Genomic DNA, 23,780 nt, shown 5'->3' with positions numbered 1-23,780 from the left:
TTCTGCAGTGACTGTGCTGTGGCAGTAGGCCAGCTGCCCTGCTGTGTACCTTCTACCTCCCCATGGTTACCATTACCGATTTTCACGGTTGCATTGTCTCCTTTTTCTACAGTGGTTAGAGCCTTTGCCCAGGAAGTGGGAAGCCCACGGTCATGTCACTCCTTTAGCCTGAGTATCTAAACTCCATCAGTGATGGGCTCTGAGAGGAAGGATCCTTGCTGGCTGAGACTGGGCAGGGCTTTAGAGGCGGCAGTCTGCAGAGAAAGGGTTGACGTGTGTGCGGGTGGTCCCCTGAAGCATGTCAGAGGAGAAGAAAGCCTGTTCCCTGATGGATTCATTCATTATTCCAGCCCCTGCAGGGTGACTGATATTCTCTCCAGGGAGTTCACAGCACAACAAAGAGGGACTTTACATACAGGATCTTTTTTCCTTTTTAAACTGAAAACAACCGTTTCTCATCCTCATGAAAAGATCAGAGAGGACCATGTAATAGTCATGACTTTGTAAGCCTCTTTAGTGAAGCTTTCACAAAGTAACTAGGTCAGTGATACGTGCTTCTGGGCTATTGAATTTCCCCTCTTCCACTCAGTCTGTTCTTCCATTTCCTCACCCCACTTTACCACAAGGGAATGCCTTAAGGCAAAAATCTGGGAAGCTGATCCTTTTATTGCATTTGTTGTATTCTCATCTGGTATGTACAGTGCCAGGCCATCAGGCTTACAAAGCTGGCATAGCCCAAGTTTGCATGTAAACAGCAATACCACATTATCTGGTTGTAACTAAAGCCATATCTGCTTTCTCTTTGCCTCTGGATAATAGAAATAGGAAGACATTCAGCAGGAAGAGATTGGTGAGTTATTCTGGAAAAGGGAATACAACTGAAAAGTGTTTCTTCATCTTTGTTTTCCTTTCTCCATCAACTCCTTTCTTACACACTCCTTACTTCTCACATTTTATACTTTCGTCTTGAAGCTTCTGGCTGGCTGGGGGCTTTGCTGTTCCCACTCTTCCCTGAGGCCACACTGGTACCATGAATATTAGCGCAACGAGAAGCAGCCTAGAGCTTCTCGTATGTACATGTCCCCTGCTTTTTATGTGTATAAAGGAAGACAAAAATGTGATTCAAATTAAATCAGCAAAATCCAGGAACATGGGATTCAGAGTGAGGACTCAGGCATATCCCATGCAGATTTTGAGTTGTTTAAAAAATAGGCACTTGACCCTAAAAGGAAGATTTTAATGTGTCTGTATTAGGCATGAAAGCTCCTCCTATACATGCTGGAGGGGTTTAGAGGCTCATTCTTTGATGTGGGAGGAGGAGGAGGCAAGACACGTTGGTGACTTAGAACTGAGAACAGCTTTTGTATCTTGACCCATGGTTAAAGCAGTGAGCTAGGACGTGAGACACCTGGGTTCAGTCTCTTAGTCTCTGGAGACCCAAACCCAGATCTCCAGCTTCCCACGATTTCATCCATTTTATTTTTGATGCCACCATTAAACTTCAGTACAGTTATTTGTATTAGAATTTCCACAGTTTCAACTAGTTCTGCTTAACATGTGGCAAAAAATTAATGCACTGATGTGTTAATTACAGTTTCTATAGACAATTATAGAACTTGTGGGAAATAAACAGAGATTGTTTCAACACTGGTCTATTGTGATTGGGAAATTGAGGTTCAAAGAGAGTCATAACCATTGTCATTTCTCAACAGAAATTCTGGATTAAAGCCCTAGGAGCATCCAGAAATTTTCATCAGCCTCAGATACCCTGCCAAGTTCAATAAGATACAATTAGCACTTTTTTCTCCCCTATTTTTCTCAGGTTAGAGGGTGTGTGCTTGGAGCTGCCAGGTAATGGTGAGGCACAGGGAAGCTTTGGTAGCTTGCTTCAGTTTGACCATTTAAGGTCTAACTCTTCCCTCAGTTGTCTACATATATATTTTTCATGGTTCAGCCAACTTGCACTTGCCCTGACTTGGCTTTTTTTGTTCTGGTGACTTGTAGTATGATTGTCAGGCACATACCTACTGGTGGTTTGAAGTCAGAAACGTATTGGCCTTCTCATGGGTGAAGGTGGGTAGCAAATGCTAGAAGCAAAACGCTGATTATTTGAAGTATCTTACCCCTGAAAGTTAATGACAAGGCACATTTACCACTATTGTAACCACATACCTAGAGATACAAAACACTGACACCTACCTTTCCAAGCTGTTGCTTAGCATGAGTAGTTAGACTACCCATACAATCATCACTCTTCCATTTAAAAGGTGGATTTTGTTTTAAGTTCCCATTTTGTGCTTTTGAAATGGAGGTGTAGATAGCTTTGACCAGAGCAGTAATTTCCACTCAATTATCCTTAGGCCTGCAGTGGGTTAGGAAGGAGGTAGTGCTGTTTGTTTAGGGAACCATACTGCCTTTTTAGCATTTTCAGATAAGAGTTTAATGTTAATGGTTGCCTGCCTTTTGAAAATGACTGACTGTTGTGGTTTTGAACATATGAAGAACAAAAGAATTAGGAATAGTACCTACAGCTGCTATTCCCTGGCTGGATACAGACTTGGTCAGATATGCAGGTAGTTTGCCATGCCTTTATAAGATACCACACATCACATAAACACCAGTAACTGGGAGCATTTGCCTCAAGGCAAATGTAAGGTAGTGCGACCTAGCTAAATCTGCTCTGCCCGAATGCTAAACTGTGGGTAGGAGAGCTCATGTGGAAGTTCACCACAGTTAGTTGATGGAGAATAAGGTGTTAAGCTGTGCTAACCTGATATTTTAGACTCTGTGGGGGATGAGATTATGAAAGGTGAACAAGCATCTATTCCAACAAATGAAAGCTGTAGGTGAACTACATCACTCCTGAAACAAGCTGTGCATTTTTAATGAACAGGATAATTTCATTGTTAGAGCCCTGCCAAAGGATGTGATGGACTTCCCAATGCGAACCTCTAAATCAAGACAGGGTTTTGCTTTTTAAACATATACCCAGGGAAGTTAGGGCTTTGCGAAACTAGCTGAGTAGAATGATTTTACTTGCAGAAGGCCAAACTGGGAATATCATCCCAGCTCTTCCTGGCATAGAGGTGCTGTAACCTACAAATCTGTGATGCAGCAGGTTACCACCACCAGGCTGGTATCACTCAAGTCCCTCTCAGAATTAGGACTAGCATCTCCAGAAGTAACAAACAGTTAAGCTACTCTGCTAACTAGCCCTGTGCAAGAATATTTCAAATATGCATGACTTATAAAATCTTGCATCCAAGGAATTAAAAAAATGTCTCTATTCCTATGGGGCACTTTCCTCTAGTATAACGTAAGCTATTACTGCATTTGGAAAGCTAGAAATTGTTGTGTTTTGTGAGAACACTTTTTAAAACATACTGTGTTCTACATGAGTGCAGTATTTGTGAAAAATGCCAAAGTGACAGCTTTAGAGAATGAGCTGCCCGTGTCACTGAACAGTTACACCAGAAACCATAACAAAGCATGCAACTGGCTCGTGATATTTAAAGGGATGCTGAGTGGTTCAGCTACTATGGCCATGTTATGCACAGCCTCCTCAATGACAGTTGTTGAAATAGTATTTTCATGACATAATTGTGAATCCACTCGCCATCTGATTAAAATGATCAAGGCATTTCATAGAAGCCCTTAGACATCCTGCAGACTATTACTGATTTCTGCAGTTGAGCAAGTGCCCTCCAGATGAAGGATGATGATGTGCTATGACCAATATCCAGAAACATTCAGTGACTCTAAACTGTTAAACATCAGCTAGTATAATTTGACATAGCAGCACTCAGAAATCACAGATTAGCATCTGCTGAAGATCTTATCCTATTAAATTTAACTAATACATGTGACAGTAAACATCTTCTGTCCTGTGGTAGCAGGATGAGGAATGTTACGCTGTTGCCAGAAATGAACTGCACCATTTAAACGTTTATGAAGTGTCATCATATTTGCCTTTCATAGTTCTCAGCTGTTAGAAAAAAATCATTGAAGTAATTGGATGAAATTTGAGATATTCAGATGAAAATTAAGAGGCAATGGAAGGTTTGCTTCTGAACTACTGCTTGATATGCTTGATCTTGTGTTTCTGTCTTATGTCTTCCCAGCTTTCTCCCTGAAACAATTCCTTCAATAGAAGTAATTGTTTTGTAGACACTTAAATTAGTTTCTTCTTTGCAATGTTTCTTTTAAACTAGCTTGTAAGTGTATATGCTGTCTTGGAGTGCAGGTGAAAGATTATGGTCTTGAGAATGACTTAAGATATAGCTTGAGAACTGAAATAGTGGGTTTACAGAAACAATGACCATATCTAGAGCAACTGGGAGGGGAAAACCCTAGAAATCCAACTCCATGTGTATATTTCACATTTACAATTTTTTTCTGCCTCATCATAAATGAAGTGTAAGAGCCTGCAGTCTCTCACACATCTTCAAGCAGGTAGACTAAACATTTTAGACTGGCAAGTTCCTTCCCACTGAGCTGCGCCTAGCGTAGGAATGTCCTCACCTTATGCTGTAATGCCAGCCCTGCTGGGGGATGGCTGCTGCAAGCAGTGAGTCATGTATTGTTTTATGGAGTGAGAATTGTTGTATTCATACATGCACATTTTTTAGTGTCCAGGGCTAATTTTTTTACTGTGGGGGCTCACCTGCTGGACCATGTAAGCACGCGGAAGACACTGTCCTTAAAATGCTCAATTTTATAGCATAGTGAATTAATTCTTCGCACGTGATTTAGAAATAATGGCAAAGGTAAGGACCTTTCAGTGAACTTTCAAGGGATGTACTTAGGGGTGAAACACCTATTTATTTCAGAATGGGCAGGTTCCACCCATGGCTTTTATTTTCCTTTAAGCCCAGTAGAATTTCAGCCTCAAATAGAAATGAAGAAGCTGATTACTTTTTCCCTTATTTCAGCAGGATGGTATTGCCAGCAAATGATTCATAGTCTCAAAGGTAACTGGAGGGAGTCATTTACAAATGCATTAAAAGAAACAGCTAATACCTGGGGGATATGTTAGCAAATATACCTTCGGCAGATAAAGGAGATGTTGCTTTGTTGGTAGAGATATTTCTTTAGCAAGAAATCCGATAACTCTCTAACAGCATGCCACAGCAGTAGGATTACTGCAACAGAAATCAGCAAAAGAAAGTTTTCCTAAGGTTGAATATCATTAGAAGTGTGTATTTTTATGCATGTGCCCTTTTCTCAATACTCAGTGTATAATTCCCATTAACGGTTGTGGAAGTTAGATGCATCTATCAAGAGAACATATCCCCAGGGTATTAAATTCTGTTATTCTGCTTCTTTGCATGTAACTTGACAGAGACATATATAAGCATCCAAGCTACTGAATTTGAGAAGGATGTGTATTTTCCCCCAAATCCATTCAAAGTGATTCTACTCCCAAGGGATTACATTTGAGTCTAACTTTCCTCTGATTTACTATTTTAGCTGAGCTGATGGATTATGAAGGAGAGTAATTTCTTTTTCATACTGTTTTCCTGAACCTGCCATTCAAAACTTCTTGTGTGGGGACAGAATGGTTCATAAACATTATTTTCCTGGAGGAAAATGGCTTCTCACAGTAAAAAGGAACTCTGAACAGAGCTTATCCATAAACATGTTTGCCCATCAGTGACTGACAGAGAAGCCACTGTGTGTGTTAAGGATGTGGACTTGTTAAATGAGACTTCTTATTTGGAAAGTTTTTCAAACAGACTCGGAAGGATGGGTTATATTCAGGTCTAGAGAAAGAAATTACATAGAATTCTGTTTTACCGGAATCTGTAGATTATATGGTAAACTAGTACCATAGTAGGAGCATCCTTTGGTCAGGGTACATGCCTTAACTTAAATTCCAGATCTCTCAAATATTCCTCAAATTCAGAGGTCTTCAAAAAGCTAAGCAAAATGAGGTCTTCTATGCTCCTTGCATTCTTAAGTTGTCTTTTTACATTAAACTTAAACCCAAATCCCAAAGTCTTAAATTGTGACTACAAATTTTGCACCCTAAACACATCCTTGTTTCTGTTTTGTTTCCTTGTTTGTTTGTTTATGGCTGGGAGGGAGGGAGAGTGGCAGTGAATGCACTTAAAAAAAATCCCGCTAATATCCTCCTTTTATCCAGAAAACCAAATATTTATAAATCCCTCTGAACCATGTAACTGTGTAATGATTGCAAGTTTGAAAGCACAGTTGTCTGGTTAATCCATTTAAATGCTTATTTTGAATGGGCAGCTGTGAGTCTTTGTGCACACATAGCTTCTCCCCATACTTACTGGTGCGTTATAAAATACCATGGAAATTCTGGTTTGGTTCAGTAGCAACCAGCGTACATGCATATAGTTTTCTATTGTACAAGATAGAGACTCTCCCCGCACAGAGCACACCCTTGCTTAAGGTGCACTTTAGAGCTGTGGCTGAAGCCAGTTTGCCTGGTCACTTCCAGTCTTGGCTGTATAGGTTGCTGAGATCATGCTTAAAGAATGTGGGAGTCCTGGTCAGAGGCACAAAGCACCCCCTAACTCATGACTTGAACATGCTCCAGCAGTTGACACAAAAAGTGCACTTCCGAAGGGCCAGTACAGAGGCACAATACAGAGCTGTGGATGGAAAAAGATCGAGGAACTTGAGTTTTAATTTCTCTACCTAGGTAAAAATAAAACACTGAACAGCAGGACTGCAATTTATGAACATACTCCACACCATGCCATTGTGCCTAAAATCTTTTGACGTCTTTCTTACGCTATTTGTTCCCTTTGTGCTTCATAATTATGAAGTATTTCCTACTTGTGAATGTGACAATTAAACTGATATTTGAACGGATGCAGCCCATTCCAATTACTGTGTTCCATTTTGAGGCTGCTTTTGATTGATTTATTTTTTTTAATCCCAAATCCATTATTTAGGTATGGCTTCATTTGACTAAAATTCTGTTCCTTGGTCCGCTGGATCATGCTTCCAGTTTACAGAAAAGGAAGTGTAGTCAGAATCAGGCCCTTTGAAATCAGAGATGGGAATTACAGTTCAGCGAAAGTTTCAGAGCAAAAGGTGAAATTCGGCCAATACTTTTGTCTGGGTTTACAGAGCATTTTCCCAGCTTAGTGATATTTTCAGGTAAATGGTCATCAGACTTTTCCTCCGAAACAAAGCAGAATTGGGATGACTGGCTGAATTTTATTTTTGTGCTCACATTACAGATCTGCAGCAAAATCAGATGTTTCACTTCAGACAGAGGACATCTGTCCTTCACAGTACTATCAGTCCCTTTTATGTAGTCCTTTCTCTTGAAAAAAAGTGTATTCTAAAAACAAGACTGCTCTGACTCTTTCAGCATCCTGTGAAGAGGAGGCATCTGCTAGGACTGTGTACTGCTGAGGAAACAGTCACAGAGAGTAATACCGGTCTTCTCAGATGCCTCCCATAAAAGTTCTAAACTGACTTGAGACACCAGAAGTTCTTTTTCTACACTTCAAAGTCAAAATAACCTCCCATCTACTTTCATAGTGGACTGAAACAGCTATGGGGCCCATCCTGAGGTGCCTCTGCAAATATTTCTGGGGAGAAACATCAATCCTTGGAGTGCTCCCCAAAGTGTCATAACCCATGCAGATGAGTCCTAGGCAAGTCCCATCTGCCCTTGCAGTGACGATGCCTGGCAGAAACAAATAACCGCGGAGCCCTTGTTTACTCTCCTGGAAGGGCTGTGACATTTTCTGTTTCAGGGCGAGTGGCATTTGAAAGCAGACTGCGCTCCGGTTGGAGACAGCAGCAGAGAGCATGTCCCCCATGTCCCCAGCACAGTGGGCAGCCTGACCTTGCCCCAGAAGTAACTGCAGGCATAGATCCACAGAGACTTTTCTCTGCCCTCAGCAGTGCTGCTGCTGGTGAAATATGCAGTTTTGCATTACCCTAGCTGTGGATTCCCACTCCTCATACCACATTCTTTATTGTGTTTGTGTAGTCAAATAGTTGTCTAGACTGTTCTGGGTCAAACTGGCCTTTTGGAGGGGGGGGAGGTGTGGTAAAGGTGCAGTCTGATTCCTCTGTGAGGGAGGAGAAAGTGCAATGAGGGATGTGAACAAATAACCAGAGCAGGAAAGCAGGGCTGCTGTTATTTGCAAACTGAAACTGTGCAGGTGTTTTCTGTATGGCCTCACTAGGGAGAAAAGGAAAAGGAAAGATCTTTTGTGTTCACAATACTTAAGAAACAAATCAGTGCTTTTTCTTAAAATGGTCTGAGGACTTCTTCATGAGGCAGACAATTGTTGTTCTCAAAATATGTGTTTCATTGCATCAGAAAGGAACAACATTAAAAATAAGATGTCAGAAAAGGTGTGTGAGTGTGAAGGAAGCTCTCCAGTGGCATCCCCAAAGGAGGGGTCTGCTGAGGGCTCTGGAAGGCTGCATGTGGCAGGAGCCTTTCAAAAGGGAAGATGGATATGGCCTTATGACTTCCAAAACCTGTCAGGAAAGTGTGTCAGTAGCTTTAAGGGGATATTACTAAAGCAAATAAAATGAAAAATAAAAGCATGAAATGGCAAATACAGGAGGGATACTTCTTCTGATTCACCACACAACCTAGCTGTATCAAAGGGAACCTGGGGGAGTCAGACATAACTTTGAATTTCCTGTTTTGTGTGATTTGTCACAGTCTTAATGTCAGCACTTCATTTTCACTGCTTTAAAAAGCAAGCAAAAGTCTCCCCCCAAACTAACATCATTCATGACCTTTCCTGGAGGTTCTTCTCCAAGACCTGAGAGGGTTTGCAAGTGCCTGCCAGTCTCCTTAGTGAACAAACAGTATTAATAAACATCTGCTCATCTTCGTGAGGGACAGCCGCTGCTTTTAGGTGTTATTTCCTACAGTTTCCCCTACATTTTAGTTGTCTTAGTCTGCTCTTTTGAATACACTAAAGTCCAGTGGATGTACATTTAGCAGGAGTTTAACTGTAGCAAGGGTTAACTGTAGCAAGAGTTAACTATAGTTTGAGAAGGATTTGGCTTTTTGCCACCTGAATTGCTGCATGCTGCCAGCATAGAGATCAGTCTTTAAATCATTACCATTTTCCATTTGGAAGAGATGATTTTCTGCCATCTAGCTAGCCTTCCTTATTCCTGTTGAAAATGCTGCAGGTAGACAGTCAAGTATCATGAAAGCTTTTTCCACATGCAGAGTTCACACCTCTTGAGCTTATAGTTGATTTAAAAGTAATTGAGTAAACCACAACAACTTTGTGTGCGGTAATTCTCAATTCTGACACTGGCTAGACTTGTTCCTAATATAACCTATGCTGAGGTAAATCAGCTTTAGATGGATTTGAGGATCCACATGCAAAACTGTAAAACTTCCATCCCTTTAATTTAATCAGTTAAACTCATGTGGTGGTGTGTGTATGCCAGGCCAGCACTTTGTTACTTGAAGCCATTTGGAAAGTTAAGCATGACAAGGCCATATACTAAATAATGAGTAAAGCCCTGTAAGGAGTGTCATTTGTGAGTGTTTGGCCAAGCAAGTATGTTACTATTTTTGATTTCTGTGTGGCTTTGTGCAGTGGTCTGTGGGAGCTGAGGGCAGGGCTCCATCTGCACAGCGTGCTGTATGGCTGCCTGCTCTGGTGTCACGGTGATGAGCCAGCACGACAGTTGTCTGTGTAAGGGAGAAGTAGGAACTGTACCCCTGTGCCCACCTACTCTGTCCATCACAGGTAGCACAACTTCAATTCCCCATGGGAAGGATGGCAGGGTTAGGCAATATAGTATAGCAGGAAGCTCATAACACTTTTTAAGTTAGCCTCGTTGCCCCAACCATTGATCCTAATGTGTTCTGCTGCCCAGAAATTTAGCAGAAGAGGCAGTCACTTGCCCTGTGACATAGACTTCAAAACTTCTCTGCCTTCCTCCCACCCGTAGCTTGTCCAGTGAGGATGCTCCTAAAAAAGCAGACAAGATTTGTCTTTGCGTTAAGCAAATATCACATGACAGATACTTAGGACTGCTAGTAAGCAATAGAGGGATGCCTTTAGATAAGCAGCACTAATACCTTAAGAATATGATTCTTTTTTTGATGATCTTATGGATTTTTTCGTTTGTATGTGGCACTGAGCACATTCAGTAGCCTTGCAGATAAACTGAAGAGCCAGGATGTGTCTCTATGGAATACTTCATGGCTAACAGAAATAGCTTGGCCATAACATTATTAGAAAATGTCCTAAAGTACTGTTCCACCTGTACTGGGTGGACTCTTGAATTTCCCTGTTGGAAACTGGGAGTTTAATAAATAGGCCCTTGAAAATAGGGTTGAATGACTCTTAAAGGTGGACATTCCTCGTTTCTGTTGTAGTAAGAGAGATAAAGGAAAGAAGTATAAACTAAGCTTTTGGAGGCAGTATGTGCCTCTTTCAGGAGAAATGATTCACCTTCCCCAACACCCTTATGAAGAATGAAGAGCCCTATGATACTTTGAAGCAGGTTGTTGGTGGTAGTGTGACTGTTGAGGGGTCAGGAGTGGAGAGAAGCATGCTTCTATAAACAGGCTTTCTTAACTAGCTGAAGGGAAAGGTACAGTGGGTTCAGAAACTCCATTCAACCTACTTATAACATTCAGTTGCATGGTTTTGTTCTGGTGAGGCTCTGTAGCTGAGAGTGGAGGAACATTTGTGTTTTTCTGAGTCAGAATTGTTCCTAATTGTGTATGGTTTAGATGTTGGGGGTTTTGCCACAGAGACTCTTCTGTCATGAAAAAATCTTTGCTTCCTTGTATATCACAGAAATAACTGTGTAATGCTTGAATGACTGCTGTCTATTTTCAGAGCATATAAGTTGGAAAAATAATATTTGTACAAAGCTGAAGTGTTTATACTCTTTCGGCTCTGCTTCAAGTGAGGTAATGGCAGCTTTCAGTGGGCAGGCAAGGATACAAAAGGAGGCGAAGTTACAGGATATGCTTTTTAATGGACAGGTCAGAATTAGCTATGCAAATGTCAGTTCTGAACCATGAATCATGCTCATTCCGACAAGGCAGGAAAGCTGTTTTCCCTGATCTTGTGAACCAGATGAGCATTGCTGTACTTGATACTCACCGTATATCTGAAGTCACAGAAGGAGTTAACCACCAAAGACAGCTTCCAGTAAATTCCAAATTTAATGCATTATGCAGGAAAAAACCTAGACCCTGTAGTCACAGTTGAATAAATTGATCTTCCTGTTGTATCACACACGGTTCTCCAGTGCTGTGTGCTGTTTACTGGCCGTGTTAGGGAGGCTGCGGGTTAAAGTCAAGAGAAGATGAAACATCCCTCTGAGTGCCCTATGGGAAGCCATCATTTAGATTTTTTTTCAGCCTTTTTGCCTGGAGACAGTATTCTTTTGTTCCGCCTACCATGGAGTGCTAAACAGTGGCCAGAAAATGTGGAAGAGAGCAGCAAATTAAAAATCTGCAGGTAAAAATCCATCTCATTATTTGAAGCATCACAATAATGTTATTTTTATTCCCTGTTTTCAGAGTGTGTTCACCCTTCTATTGTAAGTGCTGAGCTGGAGTCTTCTCACACCCGCACTAATGTGAGTCAGGAGTCATGGCAGCGAGCTCCATTCTTGGGCGTGTTTGAGGCAGTTCACTGCCATGCCCTGTACCAGTGAGAAGAGCCCAGCCCATGATCAAAACTGCCAATGCTAGCTCATTTTGGAAGTAGTGGATAAAAATAGTGTTATTTTAATGCTTTAAATACAAGAATGATTTTTATCTTCAAGATCTTCAGCTTAGTATGCTGTTCCCTCCCTTATTTTCTCTGGTTGTGTCCCTCCCCCCAGCTCCTGCCAGATTTGATTCTGTTTCTGTGTCAGTGCCTGCAGCAATCCCTAAAGCAAAGTTTTGTCAGTTCCACTTGCTGTTAAAAGCCAGGCACTTCCACTGCAGAGACAAGTTAAACAAAGTTTTCTAACTCCTGCTTCTTTTCCTTTTGTCTTCTCCCTCTGCACATGCCTTCCCCTGCTCCTTGCCTGCTGGTAGGTGGGATATAGTGGTTTCCCACATTTCAGTGTGGTTCATCGGTGGCCTTCCTGCTGTGAACTGGTTCTTCTGCTTTGGCCTTCCTTCAGCTGGGGGTGGCCAAACTACTTCTGGCAAGGTCTAGCTTGTCAGAACGGCCTACCTAGTCTCCCCTCTTCTTTCCTAGCAAACTTCTCAGTCATGGCTGAAGAGCAGGTTGTAGCCCACACAAACGGTTCAAAGGTCAGTGGGCCCCACCAGACCATTTCCCCCCCCCCCATCTCATAGCAGCTGCTTTGTGGTAGGATGGGTTGCAGGGCTCTGTGTGTGTCTCATTTGCATTAACAGTTGTATTGTTGCCACCTGATAGGCGTGACTTGCATTTTTTTCATATGACGGGCAAGAATGTGATAGGCAGAAGCCATGACATGCATCTTCTCCAAGAACTTCACAAGAAATGGATTCATAAAAAGGAAGTTATTTTGGTCTTTATCCTTTGCAGAGCCCCGATGAGGTTTGATCGGGCACAAAAGCAACACAAAGGTCCCAACCACTTTGCAAACAAAAGTGCAATCAGTACACCTAAAGGCATGTCTTTAAGTATTGACTAGAGGCAGCTGTTGTGGTAGGCCGGAAGCCTAAAGATCAAAAGGAAACCTAAGACGTGAAACAGCTTCCGAGGGGAAAAAGGGAGTAAGTTGCTAGGGGCAGACCAGGGTGGAGTCAGTGATCTGCGACTATACATGATACAGATCGAGGCAGAGAGATTCTGCAAAAGAATCTGTAAGAATGTGGTTTTCTGGAGTCCTGCCACAGGGATAGTTAAATATCTGGTGAGCTAAACTTTTATGGAACCTGTTTTCCTCTGACACATTTTAGTTGTATGTAAAAGATAGCTCATATTTGGCTTTACAGAGGCTGTTTCAGCTCTCTTGATAATCATTGTTGTTAATCTTAATAGAAATAGTCACAGAAGTCTAGTGTCCGTGGTAATCCTACTGGGGTAAATCATAGTTGAGATAAAGGACTGTAGCCCAAAGCAGCATCCAAAACAGTATGAACTATGTGAGTTCATATTCACTATGTGAGTATGGGAGTATGTATCACAGAGTGACACTCCATTTCAACTCATGATGACATTAAGCTCAGAATTGGCAGCTGTAACTGAAAAATTGAAAATACATATTTCATAGGGTTACTCCTGAAGATATTGTCATGGGAGTTACTAGGTGATCTGCAGTGTTGCCAGGTCCTGTGATTTTATGATGAGTCATATGATAGTTGACATTTTTCTTGAAGATCAAGCTCCTGGATTCCAGTGATTTATTTTCTTTTTGTCTTTTCATTTTGTAAGTTAGACAATAATTCCAACCCTCCTGCTTATGGCCAAAGTTTCAAAACATGACTGAAACGCACTCTAAGAGTCCAGGCAGCAATGGCAAATAAAGGAGAACCCAGCAGTTGTTTTGTTGGGATTTTTTTTCCTTTCCTTTATTTCCATGATCTCTCTGGCTAGTTGTGTGATTTTGTAACTCATGACTTTTGAATCTTTGGGGCTGATTATGGTTCTATCTTTTCTTCCTTGTATTACTGCACTAAACATAATCAGTATAATTAAGATTAACCATCAGGATATATCCAGGTCTTAAAAGCAAAGCTCGGATCATGCATTTGCCCTGGCTCCTTCCCTCCTGCAATTAATTCATCAATATTTGTAAGGCAAAGAATGTCCTTTTCCACTTTCATGATGCTGTCAGTGTCCCCATCACTATCAAAGTTCTGCTGAGGTTACAGATTATGTACTGGCGGTAATAGGCAAAATAGAAAAAATGCTGTGTGTAGTACTGTTCCTGGCAAAACCTGATGTCTTTCTGTTGGATGAGGAGGTAATGCAGCTTGGACGTTCTTCATAGCTGCTACTGTGCTTTCCAGCCACTGAGATATGGTGTTGTGGAGCTGTGCTCTTTGGGAGAACAAGGACAATCTTCTTCTAGGCTTTCTGATAAAGGCATCCTCTTCCTTGCAGATTTCCATGATGTAGTGGAGCGAAGTCTTAAATTCAAGTCTTTCCCATCAGGTGGAATTATTTCACAGCAGCTGAGTAGTTGAGTTCCCATCCCAACATCTCCCTCAGCAATTTTTTTTTTTTTCAAGGCATGGAATCTATCTGCTCAGCAATGCTATTTTATATGTATACATCTGCCAGAGGCACTGGATGAGAGAACAGAAATGCAGTAGCAGTATTTTACAAGACAGGAGTAAGAGAAATTGGCTGCTGTTTCTGAAATGCATCCTAAGACATAAATAAAGTTTTCCAGTGTAGATATTCCCAAAAAGACAGCATGTTGGTTTGGGCTTTATTTAAATGTTGTTGGCTTTTGAGAGTTCTGTAACAATACTAAAAAATAAGAGGAATGTAAACTATAGCCTGCTGATACCTCAATGAAAGTTACACATCTACAAACAACAGACACAAAGCAAACAACTTCAAGACAGTCAATAGACTTTGGGTGAGGAGTACTGTTTATAAGGTCCTGAGAAATCTTAAAAAAGACGTAAGCATAGACTAAAAGTGTTGTCCTGCAAGCCTGGCTCAGCCAGAATTCATGGAGTTGATATTTCTTACGTGGCTGCTCTAGTGTCTCTTCCATAATATCCAGCCCACATGTTGGCTTGCATGTTCCATGCATTTTAACCACGGTGACTGATCTATGCTGAACTGGTTGGTTGAACGATTCATAGCCAAGAAACCACAGCCTTTTATTTGGAGCCCTCTACATGGACAAGGAAGCACAGAAAGCTGGAATTAGGCTTCCTGTAGAAGTCAAAATAAGAAAACTAACATTAGAGAGTGGATGGCAAAACTCAAATTTTAGGAGACAAGCACACATTTTAGGATGGCTTCCTTCAGATGTGCAAATCTGTGTTTTCTCCATTGACTTTCCCATTATATCCACTCTTTTTTTTCATGCAAAATGAAAGGTTGCTTCTGTCCACAGTCTTCGAGTGACTTTGGTTGTCTGAATAGGAGAAAACCTTGAGGAGTTGGCTCTAGGGGTATGAAGTGTGCAGCAGGATAGTCAAGCATTTTTAGAGATGGACATTCAAGTGACTACAAGAAGAGGAGCAATCTTGCTGGTTATGAACCACTCATTGCTTGTGGGCCCCTCAGGGAATGAGTGAATACACTTCCTTAGGGAAGAACCCTACCAACTTGTCATTCTCCAGGCAGGATTTTGTTGATTAGAGATAGGTTTGAGTTCATGTGACTTGGAAGGAGACCAGTCTTTCCTGGATTTCTAAGTCGTCAGAGTCTAATAGCAGGTTGTGATCAGAAGAGAGTGATGTTGAGGTTCACATTTGACTCCAGATTTCAGGCCCTTTTGCAGAGGTTGATTTCCGTATTGGTCTGATAGGAGAATTTCAGCATCAGCCTGAAAGGGGAAGGGCAAACTTGGCTTTAGTTTGGAACTAGATGGGTTATCACAGTGGGCAAGGCCGAGCTGTATTCATGAACAACACACCAACACATGCTAGAGCAGTGTGACAGTATTAGGGAAAGTAAACTGCAGTCTAACTTTAAATCAGATGCTGAAGCATGAAAGAAAGTTTGTCCACCTGCGCAGTTTATCCAGTACCTTGAACTGCCAGAGGCATGAATAGAGAGGCACTGCACTGTCAGCCTGTATTACAAGAATTCTGGGGAGAAAATTCAAGTGTAGTCAGTTCTGGAAGTCCTCAAATCCTGTTAGCTTTTGCTATTAATTTAACCTGTTCAGAAATTAGCTGGCCCTAACTACTCAGCCTTTTGCTAGTAATTGAATTGAGGCCTACCACTCTAATTTAGAAACTTAAGGTTTGTGACCTTGCAGTGGATTGCTGCTTTCCAGATAGCTTTTTTTAAAAAAATCAAGTTGCTTGGTTTGGAGATCCCTCGTTGGAAGAAGTCCAAATATATTTTCATATGTTTGTTCCAGTGGGTGAGTCTTGGCAGAAGCTGGCATGGCCGGGGATGGCACAGGAACGAGCCCTGCCTCTCAGCAAACATAATGTGTTTGAACCAGTTCACCTAAAGACCCACCTTCATGTGGCTTTTGGCTCCAATGCTGTGGGCACTAGAGAGGACTGAGTCGTGTCTGTGGCAGAGGCATCCATCGCAACATGGCTGCCCAGTGAAACATGGAGCCGTGTGAGCTCAGAGCTGAAAGCAGTGTAGATGCTGCTATAGTCTTTGCAGTCTGAACAGCAGATGTCTTTCCCCTGAGCAGCTTGGCACCCTGCCACAGGTTTCCTGTGTGAACTTGGATGAGTCACTTCATCTCTCCCTTGATATTTGTCTTTATTGTTCATCCAGGCTTTTAGGAGCATAGATTGTCTCTTACTGGGTAGAGGGACAGTCCCTCATTATCAGGTTGTTTTGATCGTTACTGGAACCTAGATAAATCGATACAGCTATTAGTTTCTCTTCAACATGTGGTAAATAAGAGGTACTATCCAGAAAAGAGGAGCAATTTGCCATAATGATTATTATATTAATGCATATTTTATAGAACACTAGATTCAAGACCTTTCGAGTTCCTACCACACCTACTTCAGTGAGGCTTTGTTCTTCTGCATGGCTTCTGGGAGTTGTTGCAACACAAATAATTAAGAACAAGAAATGTTTACCTGGGGCTTAAAATTCAGAATGTACTGCTAGCATTCTCCACCTGAGTAAGTGCTCCCAGTGAGCTCATCATAGTCCTCCCCTCTGTGTAGGAGCTTCTTCTATACCACTAAAATCATTGGGAGTTTTGCCACTGGTTACAATGACGGTAAGATCAGAGACCTTAGGTCATGCTAGTGATGAGAAGGATGTGTGATTTGGCTGAAGAGGGAAGACTTTTCTCTCAGTCCCTCACAATGGCTCAGAAATCCATTGAAAATCTTAGCAAGAGGCCTTTTTATTTCCTTCTGGAAAAAGCATGTATATTTAATTCCCATAATAAAATATTCTAATGGTAGTAAATAGTGACGTTCTAGAAGGAAAAAATTGATTTCTCAGCTAATGGAGGAGAGAGGGGGAAATTATGAATCCCTGGTTGCCTGTATCGGTTGACTAGCAACATTTGGCCACAGAGAGCAATATGAACATAGTTTTAACACACAGGTGGCTACAAGAGAAGGGCTGTGCTATATGAAGCCCAGTATCTCCTTAAAGTGGTTCAACCTACTTTTCTAAATATATTATGAAGTGAGTCAGAGTGAAACTGTTGTAGATAGTCTGCTCCACTTCAGATAGTTGCATATTCGTTTTAGCTTTAGAAAAAAGTTTATGTTGGCATTTTCTGTTCCTTGTAGTCATGCTGGCTTTTCAAAATAGTTTTTGAACTAAACATATGTTTCCTGAAATTCATACACTGGGTCAAAAAATATCCCTTCCCTTACTGCTGCCACACACTGAAGCAGATCGTGAGTACTAACACTCTGAACCAGTAAGCAAGTAATTCTTCAATGCCTGGGTGCAGAAATGTAGCTGTTGGGTCAAAGTAAACTTCTACAAGGCAGACTGTCATTGCAAGTTCATTTGAGTTCAGGTCCCCTTGAGCTGGCCCAGGAGGACTCCAGTAGCAGATTACATGGCTGCATAGATGCCCTAGTGCATTTCCAGCTTGAGTTTCACTCACAACCTCTGGCAGACCATCCACCTTAAGTTGAAAGTCAGTTCCAGCTCTGTGTTTTATTATGTGAACAGTAATCAGATTAAGGATGACACCTAGGTTATGCCTCAGGGTAGTAAAGACAAACTTGCAAAACTCATCATGATCCATGTCATAATGATGTCACCCACCTAACGTGCATTCCCACGATGATATCCATAGTTACTTTGGCACACAGACCACGACACAACATATTGTACAGCGGGGACAGATATGTTGCCTGTGAATAAGGCAAATGGGTGACTGCAGAGTAGTTATTTCAGTGCAAACTGAACTCAGAATAAGCTTGATTCTGCAAATTACAAAGCAACTTTTGGTCCCTCAAGTCAATAGAATTTGATTTCATTTTTCAAATTCACTTTGGTTAACCTGGTCTTGACACTGTGGCACTTGTCCTGTTGTAAAGAAAATTGGTAGCTGTGAAAGATCAAAGATTTTCTCATTTAAGGTGGGAGGGAATACTTGCTGCTGATGAAAACCTTATCTTCATAATGAGCAATAACACAATCTGATAATCTCCATTATCGAGTTTTCTTCTCTTTTTTTTCCTTAAGCTGAAATTATGTCACCTGTAGACAGAAATAAGGAAAATGGATTGCAAATGCCAAACCTATGCAAATTTTGTGACATTAAAGTAACAACCTGCTCAAACCAACATCAGTGCAAGAGCAACTGCAACATCACTGCTATCTGTGAGAAGAATAGTGAAGTCTGTGTCGCTATATGGTAAGTTATTTCTTCATACAGGTGGGGAGGGGAGCACACCCTCATTCATCATTACTTAGTACTTTCCTTGATTGCTCTGATATTCAGAATGTCCCTGCTATTTCACCAGGCTTTGCTCTCTTGCTTCCAACTCATATCTCTGCTCAGCATACTGAGAGTTGCTTGAGGTTAACAACAATTCTGATATGAAATGTTCTAGGGATTTTTTTTTTCTAAAGCAGTTCTGTTCCAGCTTACGCTGTTATTGGAAAAGAGGCATGTTTTTGCTCAAACCATTAAGCTGCATCCACCCACAGCACTCAGAGTAGAAACAGATTTGAGACTCAGAGAGGATTGTGGTGGCATTTGCTGAAGAAAGACAATTCTCTCTCAGGTTTCGAAGTTAACGAGAGTATGTAGATCTATCACAGGAGGGTTATTTACCGTGTTATAGGTAGAAATACTTTCTCTTAATGGTAAAAAAAAATCTTCTGTGTATATAGTGACTCTGATGTAGGCATAGTGCTTTTTATATAGCATCTGTCTAGGTTCAAAGAAATCAAGAGTATATGAAAATGAGTTGGATTTTTTTTTAGGATTTGTTGACCCTAAACTTGCATTCCAGTCTAAAAACTGGGGGTTTGCCCTTCCATAAATGGTAAGGCAATCCTACCAAAGAAAACCAGAAACACTCTTAATGAGTTCATAAGTGGACAAAAGGAACAGAACTGAGTATTTGCAACATTGCTGCTGATTCAGGAACATAATTAGAACCACTTACAGAAAGGCATAATTAATTAATTTATTGAGGGATTAGTTGTGTCCATTGACTTGAAGAGATGTTCAGCATAATTGGAAGTAGACACTTGAAATGCAGGATCAGTACAGTGTGCTGTTCCATATTTGTCCTGTGCTCCTTTAGTAAGTGGTCAGTGCCTACTATTGCCATACAAAGTGGCTGTAGTACAATTTAAGATATATTCTGGATTTTTAATGCCAACTTATCCAAAAGGCAAAAGAGTTGAGAACTTTATTTAAAGTGCTCTTTGCCTCTGAGTCTTGTGTCAATGAATTGAAATCTGTGGACCAGGACAAAACATGGGAATATGGTCCAGATTATCAGCTGTAAATATTTCCCTGACAGCGAGGCAACACTAGCTTGCACCAGTTCTATTGTTGGTTTGTTTTTTGTTTTTTTGGCGGGTTTTTTTGAATTATAAGGATAACTCCTTCAGTGCAGAAATTGTGCTGATTGTAGGCTTCAAAAGCAAAACAAAAAGGCCAACTCACTAGAAATTCCTCAGATTTTGAGGAAATATTTCAGTTTTAAACATAATTTCCCACAAATTTTTACTGTCTGCACAGTGACCACAAAAACCAAAAGTATGTTCTGAAGTTCACAGCAGTTCATTGAGCATTAGCCTGAATAATTCTGGGTGAGATTTTCAAAGGCACTTTTTGGAGCTTAGTGGTAATATGATACAGGAATAGCTGTACCATTGTACAAATGCCCCAGTGTGAGGAGCCCAGACACAGCCAAATTTACCCCGTTCAGGAAAGCCGAAGAAGGACATATGATACTCTTTAAATCCCATTTGAGTTCTCAAAAGAGGCAAATTTCGGGCAGGCGCAGTCCTGTCTGCTCCCTGTGTAAAATATTGCTTCTTTGATTTCAATTTTCTCCCTTTCATTTTTAGGAGACAGAATGATGAAAATGTGACATTAGAAACAATATGCCATGATCCCCAGAAAACACTGTATGGTCACATGTTGGATGACTCCAGCTCAGAGCAGTGTTTGATGAGAGAAAAGAAGGAAGATGGGGGACTGATGTTCATGTGTTCCTGTACAGGTGAAGAATGCAATGATATGCTCATGTTTCCATCAGGTAGGTTTAATAATTTACCCGGCATTCCTAAACTATACCTTGCAAGTACTATTAACTGTGTCATACCAATGGACTTTGGGATCTCATTTTGTGGAGGAAACCTTCTAGTGGCAAGAGCTATTTTGGTCTCTTCTGATCTCTTCTGAGTCTTGCAAAATCTCAACCTTTCTTTTCTATGTTCAGAGGTTATTTCTTCCTGCCAGGCTGTCTTCCTTTTGAAGTAAGTCTGATACTCAGCTCAAGACATTGCACTTAAAAGTTGATGAAAAGAAAGATGAAAGCAAGATGTTTAGAGCTGTTCTGTTGACACACCAAAATGCAACATATGCTAAGTACATTATAAAACATAAACAAGGGGCAAATGCCATATTTAAGGTCTTGCCTCTTCTAAAAGGCTGTATTGCCATAGTGTGACATCTGTATATACAGATACTACTGAGTAACTTGATAGGATGTGAATTTAAAGTCAGCTTCTCTGATGTAACTGACCATCTGCACTTCTTCTGTGGTGGGCATGAAGTAGCTAGAAGGTTCTTTCACTAGTGGATACGCTACTTCATGCTTACTATGGGACAAGGACATGTACGTGAGTTCAGTTAAACTATTGAAATCTGAATATAGGCCAGATCACAAGTGCATAACCTGTCCCCACTGTACTTCATGAATGCCTATATACACCACTGCAAATACAGTAAAGGTAGTGCAGGTGTGTGCAGTGCTGGTGGACCTCATCTTGCACACACAGATATGCATGTGTGCATGCACGCACCTCACTTTATTTTCTCCTGCCTGCTGGATCCCACAATGATTCTTTTATTGAGACTAAGTCAGGTCTCTCGCAAGCAAGTGTGAGGCCTAATGTGAAGAACTTTGTGTGCACGGACATCTAAATGAGTATGGCACACAGAACCCGTCCTTATCACCTCCCAAGTTCCTTAGAAAAGGATATAATCAGATCCTTGTTATCTGAGATAATGAAGGGCTGGGACACTCTTTCCACTCCTGTGAAACATGGTGTGTGACTGCACTGAGGCGGACAACTATGTGAGTGGCTTCTAGCTCTCGCTTCTCAGCCCTCCAAGAAGGCTAACTAGTTAAGGTTGCAAAACCACACCAGAGTAGCCAAGAGCAAGCTAGAAAGTCTTTGCCTCTCTTGGCCCAGGCTATCCATATCTGGTGCCACCTCCTCCCCTCTTCCTCATGCCCTCCCCATGCTTGATTTGAAACCAGACTGCTGATCCATGGTTGTATGACCTACCCTTGCTTGGGTGGGCTTTAAAGGAGTTGGAATAAATACTGGTATTGATGTGAGCACAGGTGGTAGACCCAGGACCTGATTCTAACAGATTGCCTTGATTTTGTTGAAGAGAATGTGTTCCCAGTGAAAAGGTCTTACTCTGTGTCAGCTGTCTGGAGTTTTTATACAAAGCAAACCACGCCCTTGTGGATTTTGGCTAATTTGTTATAAATTAGTCATGTTATAGCTGTTTCTCCTGGAGCTATGTAGCTGAATACAATCGCTCTGACAAATGTGTGTCTTCTATGTGTATGTTTATGAAAACTGTTCTATAAATTCAACACCAAGTGCCTTCATTCATGTCAACTCTGCAGCCCCCCTCACCCTTCTAGAGCAGCCTAAAAGCAGCTGTAGTATAAATTAAAACCCAGTCTTTTTATCCTGATTTCTTTCACTCTGGAGCGGAGCATTTCCTTCTAGGTCATGTGCTGTAAGCACTCTAGGTGACTCCTGAAAACTGTGCCCTGCATTCACGTGTAGTAAGTGAATAACTACAGATAAAAATTAATGTAAAATTTCAGTTTGTAACATTTCCAGTTCATTCACGAGCCCAAGCATTAACTCCAGTTAGGAGGGGGGAGAGCTGAGGCTTTGTCATTCCTTTTTTATTGTTGTGGATTAGTGTTTCTTTTAAATGAAAACAGCCCCTTTGGGTTGCTTGCCTGGTTAGCCATGGCAGGAAGACAAACGATTTTTACAGTATCAGACATGCGGTTTCCTGTCTGTGTTTAACTTTGAGCAGAACATCACAGCCAGCTGGTCCACGGCTCCTCCAGACAACTAGATAATAGCCTGTAATAATTTTGCCTTTGGAATGACTGTCATTCACATCTATTCTGTACACCTCTTGCCTTTTTTTCTCTCTCCATTTCTTATACACCAGAGCAAGAATTTTTGCAGTGTTTTTGCACATCCTGTAGTTTTAGAGAGTTGACAAAAGCTAGTCTAAAAAAGCCTGATCAAAAAGTGATTGATTGTACTCATTTATTAGCAGAAACTGAGATGATAAAAAAGATTGTAATTTTTCACCTGATAATCACAGCCTTTCCTTTCAAGCTATTGGTATAAATGATCAGTGTTCTAGCTCCTCTTCCTCCTGGGTGCACACTTAATACAGACCAGATTTAGTTTGTTCCTGGTGTTTTTAAGGTAAGAAACAAAATTGTCGGTAAGGCAACAAGTTCTAATTTCCACCAGAGGTTAGTCACTATGTTCCAGTGATTCACAGCTGAGCTGTTATTGCTTACAGAAGAATTGGTTTATAGCACTGTTGGCTTGTATCACTTTTGACTGTGAAGAGTAAATCTCCTTACTCCATTTTTAGACACAAACATCTAAAGGTTTTGGGTAGTGGTGTTACCAATTAATGTGTATAATATGATTGAAATAACCAGGGAGCTGGTAAAGTCCGTGTACAGCCCCCATCAGTTAATATTTAAAACAGGGAAACAATAACTAGACATGATTTTAGGGTTTAGGAATAAACTATTAGACAATGGGGCTTTGTAGATAGGTAGAATGCATATGTCAGAAAAGAGAATAGATTGTGGCCTGATCAACAAACCTTGAAGAACCGCTTGGAACTCCCAAGACAGAGTAAGAAGTAAGTAAAAGGTAATTCCTACAGGGGGAGATCACAACCACCGACTCATTGACCACCTACTCAAATGATACCACCTACTCAAAAGAAGACAATGAAGGAAGGAGATAGAGTCTGCACACTAATTTACACGAGAGGCGAAGAAGAAAGAACCAATCATTTAGGGAAATAATAATGAATATGTATTACTTAAGTATATAAATGTGGGAATTTTTGAGACAAGGGTGTGCTGTCCTTAGACAGGCACCCATTTGTGCGCATCAATGAAATTAGTGTGAAAATACCTCGACTCTGTGTGTTATTGGCTTGCACACTGGGTAAACAAACCCCGTTTGTGGGACAACAGTTTTCTGGTGACCCAGATGGGACCTTGCTGACAGCCTTGCTTGGATCATCTTGCCGCACCCAACAGAGAAGAACAGGGGAGAAAAGAACTGAGTGGACTCCAGCACGCACTGTCCTGTTGAGCGGGGATTCCATCACCTCCTCTCCTGCTGTTGGGCGGTAAGCGACACAATGGTGCAAAGCTATTTAAAAGAGGTATTTTTTTTTTTTTTTTTAGAAAATGAGGGAGAGGAAAACTA

General features: G+C 41.2%; 1 protein-coding gene across 1 annotated transcript in view; it reads left to right on the top strand.

Annotated features, from left to right (window-relative positions):
- TGFBR2 (transforming growth factor beta receptor 2) overlaps positions 1-23,780 on the top strand; it is a 66,427-nt gene that overhangs the window by 9,491 nt on the left and 33,156 nt on the right. The window contains exons 2-3 of the mRNA XM_069770848.1: positions 18,261-18,432; positions 20,109-20,299. Of these exons, the coding sequence (XP_069626949.1) occupies positions 18,261-18,432; positions 20,109-20,299 (363 nt within the window). The remainder of the gene's footprint in view (positions 1-18,260; positions 18,433-20,108; positions 20,300-23,780) is intronic.

The sequence above is a fragment of the Haliaeetus albicilla genome, chromosome 2 (assembly GCF_947461875.1).
Source record: "Haliaeetus albicilla chromosome 2, bHalAlb1.1, whole genome shotgun sequence".
NCBI lineage: Eukaryota > Metazoa > Chordata > Aves > Accipitriformes > Accipitridae > Haliaeetus > Haliaeetus albicilla.
This window is presented reverse-complemented; position numbering and strand designations above follow the sequence as displayed.